Here is a 17,641-nt window from a genome sequence, read left to right as displayed (position 1 = left end):
TACCGTGCTAGGAGCACCAGCGAGCGTCGCGCTCATCATCACGCCACACTAACCCCTGACGGTGCGCACCCCCTTAATGGATCGTCCATTAATCACGTGAGGCTCGAAAGGGGTGGGGGGGGGAGAGGGGTCGGGAAAAATCACGAAATATCACAAGTGGGGAGGGGGGGTGTAGAGAGATATCACGTGTAATTTTTTTTTCGCCCGATTTCTACTAAACCGAAAAGCGACGCGTGACCTTGACTCGCCGTAGCCAGGCAACAATATCCCCGCCCGCCGCAACATGAACCACCCGGCTCGGCTTGCCAGTCGCTAGTAAGACTGTGATTTTGGCGCCGAATACATGTGTATATCACATATAGAAGCCTTTCCTTTATTATTTTTATGCCAGTGAGAAAAAACCTGCAACCTAAATGTGTGTCTGGACATTTTTATCACTGTGCTTAATTTTCCAGAATTAAATTAGATTATACCTATATTTAAAGATAATATTCCGAAATTTTTAAAAATATTTTGCACCAAAAAATACACGTGATTTATTGGGGGGGAGGGGGGGGGGGTGTTTGTCTGAAACCTCACCACAAATCACTAGGGGGGAGGGGGGGTTAAAATTGGCTAAAAAACATCACGTGATTAATGGACGACCCCCAAGGCAGGGCTGGGAGCGGTCTGTGATGGCGGGTGTCCGGGACCCGCCCCGCGCGCCGCCGCGAATGGACAAGGAAGAAGCTCTGCGCTGCACCGCTGCGGTGGTCGCGACACACACACACGTCCAGGGAGCCCGCCCGGCGGCGGCTATGCACCGGCGGCCCGCAACAAGCTGGGCAACACTTCGCGCGCATCGCGGGCTCTCCGAGATCCGAACAACTCGTGCGAGAGCCTTTCCCTACTCCACACTGTATTTGGAGCAGCAATATTCATGTCAAATTACACAAGTTTATAATTTTTTTTTTTGACATTTAAATTAAAATAGCTGTACCACTACAAAAATAGTGTTCGTAGCAATATTGGGCTCGGATTCTTTACCCGGACATTTATGCGTTGTGTTGTCCCAGTGCCTACAATGTTAAAAGTTATTTGTACCTTTCCAGTAATAACTGCGCACTTTAGTAAGTATAATTAGAATATATAGTCCAATTATCGAATATACGATTATCTTTTCAATGGTTTAAAAATATATATGCGTGAATGAAACATCAATTAAAATAAAATAAAAATTATGAACCAATTAATTATTGTTAGAAATAGCTACTGAATATTAACTCGAATAACGGATTTTATTAAACCCAAAATTATCACCGCCATCTATTGTACAAAGTTACAATATCTTATAACTATTTTGGCAACTGGTCTTCTGTGCGAGTTGGGGGATGTATTTTCGCGGGGGAAAAATACAAATGTTACGTACACTGTTATGTAAAATCTAATAATAGCTTGAAAAACATAAGATTTGATAGTTGTAATGAAACATTGGCACTTCTGCTAAAGGTGTGTGCGTTAGGATTTTAAAATACGTCTGTTGTCGTTGAGGGGGGGGGGGATAGGTTTGTGTAAATAATTTTGAATACTACAAAGCTCTTCCTTTTAGTTTTACAACAGATATATCATTGGAAACAGAGTTTCGAAGGATTTTCCTTGTAGAGAGTACAATTTTTTTTTTTTTTTAAGTGCTTTCACGGGACCCGTTTGTTTTACTAATTGTCTTTGCTGTAGATGCATCATTATGCCGCTTGTAACGCAATTTGGTTACTGATGTATTATATTTGAAAGATTTGTGCAATGGGAGTGCTTGACTCGATGTATTGTAAAGCTGCTACGGAACTATTCTACCAGTTTCACTAGTGACGTCTCTAGGTGCGTGCGGCCCGGTCGGCCGCAGCCGTAATGAAGCAGTGGCGGAGGGTGGGGAGGGGGGGGGGAGGGACGACCTTGAACAGCGGCCAAGTTCGGTGCGGCGAGGTCTCCCGGTGAGTGGCGCGGCGGGAGGGGGTCACGCCAGTCGACGTCTGAGCGCCCCTCAGGGTCACCTCCGAATCCGCGTGGCCACAGGTTCAAGGCGTTCAGCAGTGCCTCCCTCCCCCCTCCCACCTAACCACCCCTACTCACCCGCCCCGTCGATCCTTCACCAGCCCCGTGTGAGTGTGGACCGCAACAGCCCCGTGTGAGTGTGGACCGCAACAGCCCCGTGTGAGTGTGGACCGCAACAGCCCCGTGTGAGTGTGGACCGCAACAGCCCCGTGTGAGTGTGGACCGCAACAGCCCCGTGTGAGTGTGGACCGCAACAGCCCCGTGTGAGTGTGGACCGCACCAGCCCCGTGTGAGTGTGGACCGCACCAGCCCCGTGTGAGTGTGGACCGCAACAGCCCCGTGTGAGTGTGGACCGCAACAGCCCCGTGTGAGTGTGGACCGCAACAGCCCCGTGTGAGTGTGGACCGCAACAGCCCCGTGTGAGTGTGGACCGCAACAGCCCCGTGTGAGTGTGGACCGCAACAGCCCCGTGTGAGTGTGGACCGCAACAGCCCCGTGTGAGTGTGGACCGCAACAGCCCCGTGTGAGTGTGGACCGCACCAGCCCCGTGTGAGTGTGGACCGCACCAGCCCCGTGTGAGTGTGGACCGCAACAGCCCCGTGTGAGTGTGGACCGCAACAGCCCCGTGTGAGTGTGGACCGCAACAGCCCCGTGTGAGTGTGGACCGCAACAGCCCCGTGTGAGTGTGGACCGCAACAGCCCCGTGTGAGTGTGGACCGCAACAGCCCCGTGTGAGTGTGGACCGCAACAGCCCCGTGTGAGTGTGGACCGCAACAGTCCCGTGTGAGTGTGGACCGCAACAGCCCCGTGTGAGTGTGGACCGCAACAGCCCCGTGTGAGTGTGGACCGCAACAGCCCCGTGTGAGTGTGGACCGCAACAGCCCCGTGTGAGTGTGGACCGCAACAGCCCCGTGTGAGTGTGGACCGCAACAGCCCCGTGTGAGTGTGGACCGCAACAGCCCCGTGTGAGTGTGGACCGCAACAGCCCCGTGTGAGTGTGGACCGCAACAGCCCCGTGTGAGTGTGGACCGCAACAGCCCCGTGTGAGTGTGGACCGCAACAGCCCCGTGTGAGTGTGGACCGCAACAGCCCCGTGTGAGTGTGGACCGCAACAGCCCCGTGTGAGTGTGGACCGCAACAGCCCCGTGTGAGTGTGGACCGCAACAGCCCCGTGTGAGTGTGGACCGCAACAGCCCCGTGTGAGTGTGGACCGCAACAGCCCCGTGTGAGTGTGGACCGCAACAGTCCCGTGTGAGTGTGGACCGCAACAGCCCCGTGTGAGTGTGGACCGCAACAGCCCCGTGTGAGTGTGGACCGCAACAGCCCCGTGTGAGTGTGGACCGCAACAGCCCCGTGTGAGTGTGGACCGCAACAGCCCCGTGTGAGTGTGGACCGCAACAGCCCCGTGTGAGTGTGGACCGCAACAGCCCCGTGTGAGTGTGGACCGCAACAGCCCCGTGTGAGTGTGGACCGCAACAGCCCCGTGTGAGTGTGGACCGCAACAGCCCCGTGTGAGTGTGGACCGCAACAGCCCCGTGTGAGTGTGGACCGCAACAGCCCCGTGTGAGTGTGGACCGCAACAGCCCCGTGTGAGTGTGGACCGCAACAGCCCCGTGTGAGTGTGGACCGCAACAGCCCCGTGTGAGTGTGGACCGCAACAGCCCCGTGTGAGTGTGGACCGCAACAGCCCCGTGTGAGTGTGGACCGCAACAGCCCCGTGTGAGTGTGGACCGCAACAGCCCCGTGTGAGTGTGGACCGCAACAGCCCCGTGTGAGTGTGGACCGCAACAGCCCCGTGTGAGTGTGGACCGCAACAGCCCCGTGTGAGTGTGGACCGCAACAGCCCCGTGTGAGTGTGGACCGCAACAGCCCCGTGTGAGTGTGGACCGCAACAGCCCCGGTGCGACGAGAGCTTCCTCCACTCGCGACGTGGCGCTGACGTCGGCGTTTCCAATCCTCGAGGGTTTTTACTTTTACACCCCTCGTCACACCGACCCCGACCCCCCTTATCCTCCTACTACCGCTCGTCATCTGGCCAGCCATTCACAGCCCTGAAGCAGCCAGCCAGCTGGAGGCTCATGACCTAGCCCAACATGCCATACGTCAACCTATCTCGCACTCGATTGGCTGACGGAAAAAAAAATTGTGGAATTCTATTGTAGATGTGGTGACAGAAATATATATTTTTTCCCGCAAAATTCAAAGCTAATATTCTACGAACTACCATTTTCTTCTTTGTTTCAATGATCGTATATGCGAGTGTATATATAAGATACAAACGTATGAAACTTTGTCCGTGGATTTTCCGTTAGCTGGAAGGTAACCACGTAGTAAAAAAATAATTTTTTTTAACGAAACCATGTCGAAATCTGATATGTCACAAAATTTCGATCTTGAACCTTGTAAACCAATCTTAAATAATAACGCGTTACAGAGTAGCTAACTACACCGCGGTCATCAGTCTTCATTATCAGGCTAAACCTCAAACTAATAGTTATTTCGTTGCACGGTTTGTCTGTTATCTTTGAAAGATTTGTGCAATGGGAGTGCATGACTTGATGGACGTTTTTGGACATACACCATTGCTAAGAACTTTTTCTGTTGAAGAAAAACTAAAAACTAAATAAAAAAATAAATAAAAATACCCAAAAAAAGACAAAAAACACAAAATTAAGCAAAAAATTGCTGTTGTCAACAAGGATATAAACACCACAAAATATTCCGTAACAGGAATATGGTCAACAAACAAAGAAAAACAAAGAAAAATGTACTAAGTGAACGAAAAAAACCCACAGATGATGACGACACAGAAATATTGAACCCAAAAAAATTCAGCACAACAGTTGAAACGAGACAAAAACACGACAAAACGAAAATACGAAACGAACACAATAGTTTTTACCAAAACAGAAACAAGCGACGATTCGGGAACTGCTATCTGCTCCCGTCCTCAGGCAGAGGCGCACATGGTACGGAAACACAGGTGCGACTGACTCTACGACTGCGACAGAGTCGTAGAGTCAGTAGAGTCAGTCGCACCTGTGTTTCCGTACCATGTGAATCTCTGCCTGAGGACGGGAGCAGATAGCAGTTCCCGAATCGTCGCTTGTTTCTGTTTTGGTAAAACTATTGTGTTCGTTTCGTCTTTTCGTTTTGTTGTGTTTTTTTCTCGTTTCAACTGTTGTGCTAAATTATTTTGGGTTCAATATTTTTGTTTTGTCATCATTTGTGGTTTTTTTTATCACTCTATTCTGTTTTGGAAAACTATTGTGTTTGTTTCGTCTTTTCGTTTTGTCGTGTTTTTTTTTTCGGTTCAACCATTGTGCTGAATTTTTTTGGGTTCAATAATTCTGTGTCGTCATCATCTGTGGTTTTTTTTCGTTCTCTTAGTACATTTTTCTTTGTTTTTCTTTGTTTGTTGACCATATTCCTGATACGGAATATTTTGTGGTGTTTATATCCTTGTTGACAATAGAAATATTTTTGCTTAATTTTGTGTTTTTTGTCTTTTTTTGGGTATTTTTATTTATTTATTTACTTATTTTTTAGTTTTTCTTCAACAGAAAAAGTTCTTAGCAATGGCGTATGTCCAAAAACTTACATCAAGTCATGGTTTGTCTACCTAAATCAATAAAGTTTATTTCATATTTTTTAAAAAACGCATCTTATCATAGATATTATTTTTGAATTATGCAAGTGTTAACAAATTAACATTATTTTAGTGTTATTTAAGTATTTTGTAGTGGTGTTACTATCCGTAATAATTAGTTCATATCTATAGCCTATATCTATAAATACAGTACTTAATATTATTTCATGACAAATTAGGTTTGATTGTTGATATTACATGAAAAAGACTTAAAATTGAGCTTAGAATATTATGTAGCGCTATGCTGGTATCTAATTTAAAAATCAATATTAAAAATAATAGTGATTTCTAAATAAAATTAAAACATCTAAAATACAAACAATTTTGCTCCACTTCGGGAAAATAATATTTCAGATTTGTGTATTGTACGCGGTAGGTTTGTTTTCACAAAGATCGTATACCAATAACACATTATGATAGTATAATAATCAGGAGCTTCTTTCAGAAACCAACGCATCAGTATTTTTATGTTTATGTTGAACAATTTTTATGCTATATCTATAACAATCTTCAGTGTCTGCATGATAATACCACCAACAACTCATAAACAGAATCTTGAATTGATTCAGAACACACTATAATAATTTTATTTATGAACAGAGAATAAAACAAATATTTCAGTTTTTGAGATATCTGAAACAGCAATAACTAAATAGTCTCTCCAATAAATAAATACTCCCGTACGACGAATTCATGTGCGGCATAAAGCTTTAATAACACACAAATAATTACATTAACGTAAATAAAGTATTTTGTTTTCCAAAGAACTAGGCTGGCAGGCCATTTTCACCAGTATTTTCCCTCACAAATGATAGATGAATTTTAACCTGTCAAACTAATAACGACGAAGTTACACGTGAGGAAAATGCACATTACCCTGGGATCTACATTTCGTTATTCCCTCGTCATTTTAGCTCAACAGGCATGAGTCTACTGAGTTCTCCTGCATTTCAAGACTTTTTCCAGAACCTCTTAATAAAATGTTCTTACAACTTTTTTTTTATAACAGGGAAATTGTTATATAATCAGCCAAATTAAACACAGTACTATTGGCAGGAACGTGGCGATTTATATCTTATAAAATTCAAAACTGTTTACACCTGATTTAATTGGGCATTCCTTAACATTTTTATATTTAATTTGCAACTATAACCTTAAGTGCGGCGCCAAAAAAACCAATTTTAAGCTAGAAAAAGACTGCTGGAGATTAAAGTTTTCACCACTTTTAGCAACTTAACTATTTTTTATTTCAGGACGTCTTTGTGACCTTTGTGACGTGCAGAACACCTGTTCTCATTATAAAAGGCGCACTGTTCGGATCTCGTTTATCTGGACTGAAAAAGAAAATTAAAAATAAGAAGACACGGAGATGGCCTAAGCAGACGTGCGGGTGCAAAACGAAGCGCGTAGACTGGAGAAAGTCAAATACATCATGTATAATTAGAAATTCGAACACAAAATTAAACGTAGATTTCTTAAAACCAATACCGAGCTTGTTAAATATACGGAAATTGTGTTTTCAACTACATTTCATGACGCGAATCAATCGTAATTTCCACACCCGCCGCTGGAATTCGCTTCCGAAGCACCTACGCAGACTATCTATTTATTCAGTTAGCAGACCTAAATGTTAAAACTGTATAATGGAAAGGGCTCCGATAAAAGTTGAAAAAAAAAAAAAAACACCTGAACAAAAGTACGAAACCCCGGCCTTGGACCTAATTTTCGACAAGGGATTTTATTAAAATACTCCCCAACTGGTTAAAACTAAACAGTTAATACTATAAAGTTTCATTTTGGCTTTTTTTGAACTTTGTTTCACGCCATCCGTCACAAATGGCCGCAACATGGTTACAAATTTTCCGTTCCTTGCGACTTCCGTTCCATTCTTGAAGTTACTCCTGCCAAGTGCCGTATAAGATGTCAGGATTGTTTTCAGAGGGGGTGTGAGAGGAACAGCCATGCTTGTAGGTCCGCTGATCTAACGATCGACGTGGCTTCCAAGGGACCGGGCAGAACCGAGAGAGCGAGTGCACTCAGCCACTATTCACCTTGCCGGAAATACTCTCCTGGTGGCGGGGAGAAGTGCAGCAACGAGGGCGAAGGGAGGGAGGAGGCCGCACAGAAACTGCGCATCGGGAAAGTTCCGCTCAAGGTCGCGTCTTACTCGAGGAGAGAGAAATAAAGAAGCACGGCAGAGAGAGAGAAAAAAAAAAGGAAGCCTGGTTTCTGGATGGACCAGTCTTCGAACCTGGGCTGGAAGGGAAACAGCAAGGCAGAAAGAAGTGTGTGTCTGTTCTGAAGTTAAGTCACTCTCGTTAGTAGGTAATTGGTGAGCAATACACACTATAGCGGTGTAAATGCTAATGCTACGAACAGGTTAAACAGCTCGATACACAGAAAAAATATATATATTAAATATTTTACAAAAGATTCTACTTAGATACCAGTTGCCAAGAAATAGATTGTTATACTACAAGAAAGACTGTAACTTTGTACAAATCTTAACTATGGTTATTTTTTCATATATTAAATGCGTTTGCCGAGATAATACTAAGTATTTATTACGAGAATCGGCACATAATTTTATATTCTAACTATTCTTTCATTCAAGCATATTTTTTTCAAACCATGTAAATGATAATCGAATAGGCCTATTCAACAATATGACTTTTTTTTTACGTGCTTATTAACGTGCGCAGTTAATACTGTGAAGCAATTAGGGTGAAAAGGTTCAAAAAATATTTCTGTGTACTATAAATGCACCTTAAAGAATACGGTACGGGAGGGGATAATTGGCAAGAGGTAGAGCGACCAAGGGACAGCAAAACTGGATTTCTCTTTTTACTGGTCACGACTGGCGAGAGCAATGACGCCCCAGCAATAAAGGCCTGTGCACGCCACACGCGGTCGGCTGTAGTGGCCGAGGCTACAGGAGCTACAGGAGCTACAGGAGCTACAGGAGCTACAGGAGCGACCCCAGACCCCAGCAGTCACGGAGCTCCTGCACCAGGCGACTTCCCACGGACCAACTACAACACGGGTCCCACGTCTCACGTTCCAACGAATCACCACTTCGCCCCCCTCCCCCCACCAAAAAAAAAAACATTGAAACATTTTTATATTTTGTTTCGCAGATACTATTCCAGATTTAAAAAGATTTTTTTTATTATTTTTTATATTATACACGAAAGTGTTTTTTTATCAATAGGCACTTGTGAACACGAATCCCTGCTAATATTCTAATCGAAAGTTTGTTTGAATGTTTGTCCTTCTTTCACGCAGCAATGGAACAAACGGATCGACATGATTTTTTTTGCACATAGATAGTTTATGGGCTGGAGAGTGACAAAGACTACATATAATTATGAAATTCCATCCCCAAGGGAGTGAAAAGGGGGTAAAATCAGTTTTAAATTAGAAAATTATACGAGATGGTCATACACACAAACATCCAGGTTTTGTAATTTCTCTATGAAGCCACACGATCATATAGCAAGATCTGGCAGCTTACTATTCTTCTCCTTGGCGAAACCCATCCGGTTAGTTAAGCCCGCGGCTGATAGAAAACTAAAGGCGCTAATAACAGTTCAGTTTAGTTTAGAACTTTGTCAATAGATGGCGTTGCCTTGAATTTGTAACGCGCTATCGTTTGGTGCGTCCGTCACATATTGCCTAGGGTTACCTGCCTTCCCACAAAATGAAGCTGAAGATTAGCGTTCCAATTTTGGCTGATGCACCGAGATTGAGCAATCAATGGAATTTTAAAATCAAAATTTCCCATTTTTCAAGTGTATATCCTCCAGACTTGAAACTAGGTAGAGATGTTTCTTATATTATGATTGTTAAGCCCGGGCAGCACCGGGTACTTTAGCTAGTAGGATATAAGGAATTAACATTTAATGGCAGCAATGAATACACTTGAGCAAATTTTGTTATTATTGATATAAGAACATTTAAGTGTATTGTAAATTTGTAATGTTAACATTTTCAAGAACAGTAATAAAAAAGGTGTCCATTTTATTTTCCTCCGAGACTGATGATTCCCTAAATCGGCCTAGGGTTCCATCAATTTGTTTAAAGTTACCATGAAACTCTGTAATCTACTTTTAGAAAGAAATAAACCGGCAAATGCGTATTTGTAACATTATTATCATATTAAGTCGCCCAAGCAGAATATTTGCAAGAACATGTCAACTGCCACTTGAATAACAATTTCATATGCTTTAATCTGAAATTTCTCCAAGCTGATCATTTAGCAGATCGTGTGTTAATTCCTATTGCTTTTCTTGAATCAGCGGATTCCTGCAGTTTGTTTCAGTCGGAGAACCTCACTATGAGTGGCTTTCACCAGTAAAGGCTCGGATTTACCTGAAGTGGTGGGTTATTGCATTGTAAATATCATGCCATTATTTTTCATCCTGGACAATTCCAAAGGATGTTCCCTTACATAAGAATTATTATGTTTTGTTTTGTTTCTAATTTTGTTACCAGGTGAATGCATCACGTTACCTGCTATTTTTTGACACAAAAATTAGAAAAACGTTAGTACTTAAAATTTTTGCATGACTTATTTTGTCGTGATCATTACTAGATGTAATTTTCTGTGTTTCCACCGCTTTACTTCTGTATTCCTATGAAAAAAATACTTCAAAATATTATTTTCGACATACACCAGTGCTTTTTTCACTGTATGTCATAGAGACAACCTGAAAAATACACAAACACACCTGAAAACCAGCCAAAATTAACCCATGTTAAATGCTTGCTAGATAACACTGTTTATCATAGAAGAACAACCTAAAGAATGGACAAAAAGAAAAATATAAACCCAGGAAAAGATTCAAATTCAACCGAAGTCAAATGTTAAATGCCGTGTGTATGTGTATTCTTTATTTTAAGACCATTCTTCAAATTTTCTCTATGACATGCAGCGTTAACAAGAAATTGCGTATGTCTAATCAATCTTCCCCATTGCAAGAATAATTCAAAGAACGGATCCCCCCCCCCCCCCAATAAGTATGCAATTGCCAAAAATTAAAAATCCAACTCTGTGGGTTGAGACCGCAAGGATCGGGGAACTTCTCCCATTCTTGTGTAAGTACACGATCCATGCAAAGCAAGCAGTAATAGTCAATCGTCGCCGCTTTTGCCAAATCATTTTTTCCTTGCGTCAAGACCAACATTTTCGAAAGCCCATCCATACCTGTGTTTCGTGATCCTCGCGTACATGGCCGTTCGCGATGACGAGTTTCCACGATATCATCCGCGGGCCCGAAGTCTTCCAAGTAACTGCAGCAGCACCATCTTGTTAGAACGGCATCGCCACGAGAACTCCTTGTAACAAGACTTTATTCGTGTTATTTAGCAGAACCAAAAAAAATGAAGCAGTTCCAGAACACACGACTCAGATTAACTCTTCCGGTACGCCCGTTGGTTTTCAACGACCGCACTTGAGCACTTTACTGTTGAAGATGGCTTCGTCCACCTCGAGATCTACCTTAGAACACCGTCTTCTTCGGACAGCGACGAACGTGTTCGTTCCTCCGCCAACGAAGTATTCGCCCCCCCCCCCCCTCCCCACGTAATAAAACAGTGCGGGTACACGTGCGAGCGAGGCGTCTTTTGTGGGAAGACAAGGGCCGTGAACAAAAGGTTGTTGTGGTCAACAGAACCCGGCAGGCCGAAAATTGTCGTTAGCGCCCACGTACGTGACAACTTGTTTGCGGGAAAGCGACCTCACTCTTTGGCGCTGTTTTCTCGCGGTATCGCCGCAAAATGTTTCGCAGCGTCTACAATTATTCAGGGACGTTTCATTAACTTGGACTTGGAACGGTTTTGCCGTGCAAACATAAAAAAAAGTCGAGTCCTCAAGTCAGTACTGATCACCGGCAAAAGGAACTGTTGGGAGGATTATTGCCTACTGGCTCACCACGCGTGAAATCACCTTAGTTACGTCTAATTACGCGGCAGGTAGTTAAAATTTGAATTGCCATAATATAAAATCCAATGTTGAATGAACGGTGATTACTATCCCCTTCTGCGAATGATGTTAGTAGGATACGAATTACATATCTAAAGCTGCTTATTTTTGTGAAAATTCTACCACCTTTTGTTAAAGGACGAGTTTCATTGATTGTAAACAAAAAATTAAAAAAAAATTAATGTCAACTGAAACGATTGAGATGTAACTGTAAACTAAATGCCAAAAAATTAAACTTGGTCATATTAAATCAAATCCTATCAAAGCCAAAAGAATGAAGTAAATAAAATTTTTGAATATTCATTATTATTTTCACTTACTGGTAGAGCCACGATTATTTGGCGGATTCATTGGGTGGCAAAGTAGAATTGAAGAACATATACATTTGCTTCACGTTGATAATTTGACTAAAAGTGCTATCGACTTGTCCTGACAACCATAAGCCAGTTATAACAACAAGAAGAAATTTTTGCCCAATACCGTGTAACCCGCCAAATGATAACTTGTTATCGACCAATGAGCATTATAAAAATGCTTGATCATACATAGGTAATTTGAGTGAAATGAACCTGCGTAATACCCGTTTCTCTAAGTTTTGTCCATGGTTGATAACAATTATCAACCAAAATGTTGTTAAGAAATGATACAAAAGCATATTCAAGAGTCGTCTCATTGATGTATTGTAAGAAAATTGGAAGTTCAGAAACACAAGCACCCATGTGAAGTGAAGTGAAATCAAGCACTTAATTTTAAGCACTGGTTGTATAAGGTTCTCTTCTCACGGGATGTATCGGTGATGGAATGTCTTACCGTTTTTTCGTTTCGCCCCGCGGCAATACCGATCGCGCAAATGCTACACGTTATCCAGAACTTAATCAGTCACAGTTTAAAATATTTAATCTTAACTAGAATCATCTTATTACAAACATTAACCAACTCCCCGTTTGTGCGGTGTTTCTAATTTATTCACCGCCGTAGCCTCGACGCGGCGCTACAAGACAATACTCGCCGCGCCCGGACCTGACTCCTTGGAGGTCCTCAAACAAGTGTCCTTCCTCCGTCCCTCAGGACTGGGCCCGCCCTCTCTGTCTGCCAGCCAATCACGGCCCTCCGCTCTTGGGTCGAGCTTCTCTCCCCCTGGTCCCCGCGCTTGTAGATACTTCCCTTGCATTTCATAAAATATACTCATTGATTTACATTTGAACATAACTTTTACCGCATCTACTTACATTTAGATTTACTTTTGTTTGTTACGTAATAAAATAAAATGAATCAGTATAAATGAAATGCTTAAGTTATAAATAGCAAACAAAAGTATTTTTTTATAAACACTTTATCTGGCGATGTAGTTGAGTTTCCTGCGGCAGTTATCGCCTTGGCAGCACTCATCTGCGTGCCTTTTTTCATGAATGTTTCCGCGAAGAAGGCTGCAGAACTCGACATTTGACTTTTTATTTTTATCAATGGGTTTGAAAGTTACAGATATCGCACCGATATGTGATATGTATCAAATGATTCTGTACCATTTCATCTGTGTCTCAGATGCATGAGTTGCCATGTAACACGCATGTGTGCTGCTTAAAGAGAAATATTCCAAAACCCTGCACTCTTTGGATGTGAAAATTTATTGCAATTAAAATAAATTACTAGAGACTTCACAAATATCGCAGGCATAAATATTGGACATATAATTATTCCTTGAAGATAAGTGTATGTCGTGGTCCGATTATCTTTTTTTAAACGCTAACTAATGCTAGAGATGCAATTCCCTAAAAGACTGAAAATTTGTATAAAACATGGGGTTAAATTTTAGTTATATTATCACAGAATTATTGCACTTGTGACAGTGAAACTTTAAAATTTTACCAAATAAGGTTGTATATATGTAAGGTTAGAATCTCAAAATCCTGTCTTCCTTTTTTTGTCTCAAAATGCCTTAAAATATTATAATTAATTAAATATCTCAATTAAATGAAGAAACAATATTATACAATTTTGTACAGGCAACTACAACAACTTAATAAAACTCAGTGCAAAAATTTATCAACATCTGACAAAATTTATTTAACTAGCACTAACTCTTAAAAAAATATTACACATAGCATTCTACATATTTGCATGTTTGACAGAGCATTTTTACTTTGAAAGCACAACAAACTACACGAACAGTGTTAAACTTTTAATACACATATGAACCATAGAACTATTTCAAGTGAACATACTTTCTTATCTAAAAAAAAAACACTTTTGAATTCAGGCAGTACAATTTACGCCACTGATTATCCTGTTTGGCAAATGAATCAATAACGCACTAGTTGTTAACTTTTTAGGTCTCTGGGAAAATTGAGAAGGTACTATAAAGCCAAGCCATTAAGACTCAACCGATTTATTTTTTAACGAGATATTTTCGCACCTGTTGCTATCGTTATTGTAATTGGCTCAGCAGTTATTTTTCCACGAAACACTGTCGTGCTGAATTAAGGGGGAACTGTGTTTTAAAAGAGAGAAAATTTATCTCTGCTACACTTAACGATCCTCGTTTAACCTTTAAAAAGTTTTTTTTTTGACATTTTGTGATCAGTAGTTCGATGTTTGCCCGCGCTAACACACAACCACAGGTTGGCCCACGTATCATTCTCTCACTGCTGTTCCGTCGACAGTTTCGTAAACAACTGAGCGTGGTTGCGAGCGTGTAGCCTCGCAGAGGGCAAGTTTGGGAAGTGGACACCAGTTGGTGCTACGCTTCTGAGGACTGACAAAATTTCGATACAAGCGAAGAGACACGGACTCTAGCCAGCTGGAGTGGCACTTCAAGTCCCGAGTCACGTCCTATGCTTCCAACCGTAAACCCCCCCCCCCTCCCTGGCGAGCGCTGCACCGCGCTCCTTCGGACTCTGCACAAGTGCTTCAATCAGCCGCCGGCCGCGGCTGCAATACTGATCCCGGCGCTGCGACCTCAGGGCCGGGCGGTCCCGAGCACGGCACTTCTGCTGCGTGCGTGGCGCTCAACCCTCCCCCATCCGCCAGGCAAATACACAGAATAAAAACAAATTGGTTGTCTGTTAAGTCGGTTTACGGACGATAGTTTAACGCGACAAAGTCATAACAAAACATTGATGAAATGATTGCATACTTTTACGAATAAAATTCAATCATTTTTATTGAATTATCACTATTTTGTATGGATACAAAGGAGGAGTGAAATGAAATCTACAATTTAATTGATAAATTTACTTTTATTTGCACTCATTAATTAAAATATGTTTATTACTTTAACTAACAGATTATTTTAACCATAACTTTTATACATGTTTGCTATTTATCTTCTTCCAATCTGTGTTATTATGTTAAGGATAGGACGATGATAGGAAAAGTAGGAAACGAATGGGAGTGTTTCAAGTTTAATGTGCCTCGAAATAGTCAAATCGATGTTTGTTCCAATCGAGTGGAAGAGAGATAGATGCGGCACAAGCGTACAATGAGCGTAACGGGACACAGTAAACGGGACAATGTGCGTTACGGGACACATTTTCGTGAGTGCAGCCGGCGTTCATCGATTTATTAGACGTTGTCACGTCAAAAACATTCCAAATTGAATTGAACAGACTCTCTAATATTACGTTACATTATGTAAGTTTGTTGGTTTAGGGAAGGGGCGGTGGGGGGAGGGGGGTTGGAGGACTATGAAATTTATCATTTTGTATAAAACTGTTGTAAGGAGTGTATTCAACACTTTTCTGAGATGACTGCAACAATATAAATAAAAACCGCATTCCGGAGGTAAGTATGTACCTACGCCAATGCTTCTTAATCTACATTATCCTATTTTAAATACGCAAACATAAAATGTTAAAGATCTCTATGGGTGGAATTTAAATCACTAATTCCTAAGTCTTATTAAATATTTTGATTTATTAATAATGTAATTATTATTGTTTTTTTAATGCATCATATATATATATATATATATATATATATATATATATATATATATATAAAGGATGTGTTATATTGGTAAAAAAAAAAATATCTGTTTTATTTATTTATCTTTCGATGGCATTTTTGATTATCGCTGTTACGTTCTGATACGCGTTAAGATAACGTTATAAATGGCTATTATTATTCTGAATGTTGGACTCGGCATTTAACTGGGGAGTATTCCACACCGCACATAAACCCCCCCTCCCCCCCCTCCTTCTTTCCATGGCGACGCTCTCTTTCTCTCTCTATAATTCAAAATGGGTCTTTTACTGTTCGTAGGACTGACAATTGAAAACCAAATCGCAACTTTGTTCGTTTATGTACGCGCCTTTAATATCTACACTGAAACAAGAACGACAAACTACTTTCTTCGATCTAGAATACTGCGTAGTTTTCAACTTTAAAGTTTCAGCAGAAACAAATTTTTACCAAAAACCCAACTTCGGACGCTCTGTGTTTCGAGGGAACATATAAAAATGTTTCAAAATACATTCCACATTCAGTAAAATGTATTTACACGGTACTGGCTAAGGAAGAAGAAATTCATTGAATAACTATAGAATTTGCCACGCATGCTATTAATTAGTAGGGGAGACCGGGGTAAGTTGGCGAACGGGGTAAGACGACGAATCGTATGTAACTAATCCAGAAACACAGATAGACGGTTGGCGCACCTGTGACCTTGTGTGTCACCATCTGCACCTACTAGGCAGGTGCAGCGGAATTCTCCAGTCAGTTTGAATGTGGCAGCATTGAGAGGCAGTCTGTTTCGTGAGCCATTGTTGTAATATTGAAGGTACGTATGTTAAGCTATTACGAGAAAAGAGTCCATTTGTTTTAAATGTTTATATATGTAAAATGAAATGCTGACTTTTGGGAGTATTTTAGTGTATAGATTGTTGAAGAAAATTTGTTAATGTTGTTAGTGATTTTGGTAAAGCAAAAAAAGGGCTGCTGGGGCAAGTTGACGGGGGCAAGATGACGAATTCGTCATCTTGCCCCTGCAATCGTCAACTTGCCATAGGTAATGACAGTGTGAGCATTATTTTGTATTAAATGTGTTTTTTAAACCAATGATATACAGATATGAATAACATTTATGTAAAAGAAAAATAATAATGAAATTATATAATATTATAAATATTTCCTGTGTTAATAGTCGTAACGATTTTGTTTGATTTTTTTTTGTAGATGCCCAGGCATTACGGAAAGGAGAACGGAAAGGAGTTGGAGTGACGTAGAAATGACTGCTGCTGTGAATTTTTGTCGTGATAATGGTATTGTGATGGTCGGATTGCCACCACATACTTCGCATAGGTTGCAGCCATTGGATGTTTCGTTTTTCGGGCCTTTGAAGACATTCTACTCACAAGCCTGTGATAATTATTTGGTGTCACATCCCGGACAACAAATAACTGACCGTAATGTGGGAAATCTCTTCGCTGCACCTTATTCAAAAGCAGCAACTGTAGGCAATGCCATCAAAGGGTTTGAGGCTACTGGGATAGAGCATTACAACCCTCAGATATTCAAAGAATGTGATTTTGCTGCTGCGGCTACATCGGAAAGAAAACTTCCCGGAAGTGAAGAACTAATGTCCACTTAAACACCAATTTCATCTGACCATGCATCAAACGATGTGTGGCTAAATTATATGCCTAATGCTTCAGGAGCTGACTGATTAATTAGCCCAGCCAGAAAAAATAGTGATCTTATCGATGAAGCAGGGCCTTCTTTTGGGAAGGCCAATGCAAGTTCACGTAGTAAAAAGGCATCGTTTTATGATTTAAAACCATTGCCATTGGCCCACAGGACAACCGCGACAAGGAAAATAAGTACAGGATCAGCTTCAGTAATAACAAGCTCGCCAATCGAGAACATGTTGTTACAAAGAGATAGAGAGAAGAAGCAGAAAGAAGAGAATAAAAATGAAAGAAAAACTAAGAAAACTGAAAAACGAAGCTCTGATCATTCTGTAGCAAAACCATCAAGCCAAAATA

The 17,641-nt window shown here is 41.5% G+C and overlaps 1 protein-coding gene across 3 annotated transcripts in view; it reads right to left on the bottom strand.

Moving 5' to 3' along the window:
• Window positions 1–17,641, bottom strand: part of LOC134542563 (uncharacterized) — a 516,727-nt gene that overhangs the window by 310,500 nt on the left and 188,586 nt on the right. The window contains exon 1 of one of the 3 annotated variants that reach the window (XM_063386928.1): window positions 10,884–10,996. The exons of the other annotated variants lie outside the window; for them this stretch is intronic. Within the exon in view, the coding sequence (XP_063242998.1) occupies window positions 10,884–10,909 (26 nt within the window). The 5' untranslated portion in view covers window positions 10,910–10,996. Of the gene's footprint in view, window positions 1–10,883; window positions 10,997–17,641 lie in introns of those variants that run through there. 3 annotated transcript variants of the gene reach the window in all.

This window comes from Bacillus rossius, assembly GCF_032445375.1.
Source record: "Bacillus rossius redtenbacheri isolate Brsri chromosome 9 unlocalized genomic scaffold, Brsri_v3 Brsri_v3_scf9_1, whole genome shotgun sequence".
Lineage (NCBI taxonomy): Eukaryota > Metazoa > Arthropoda > Insecta > Phasmatodea > Bacillidae > Bacillus > Bacillus rossius.
Note: the sequence above shows the minus strand (reverse complement) of the source record. Positions and strands in the feature narration are given on the sequence as shown.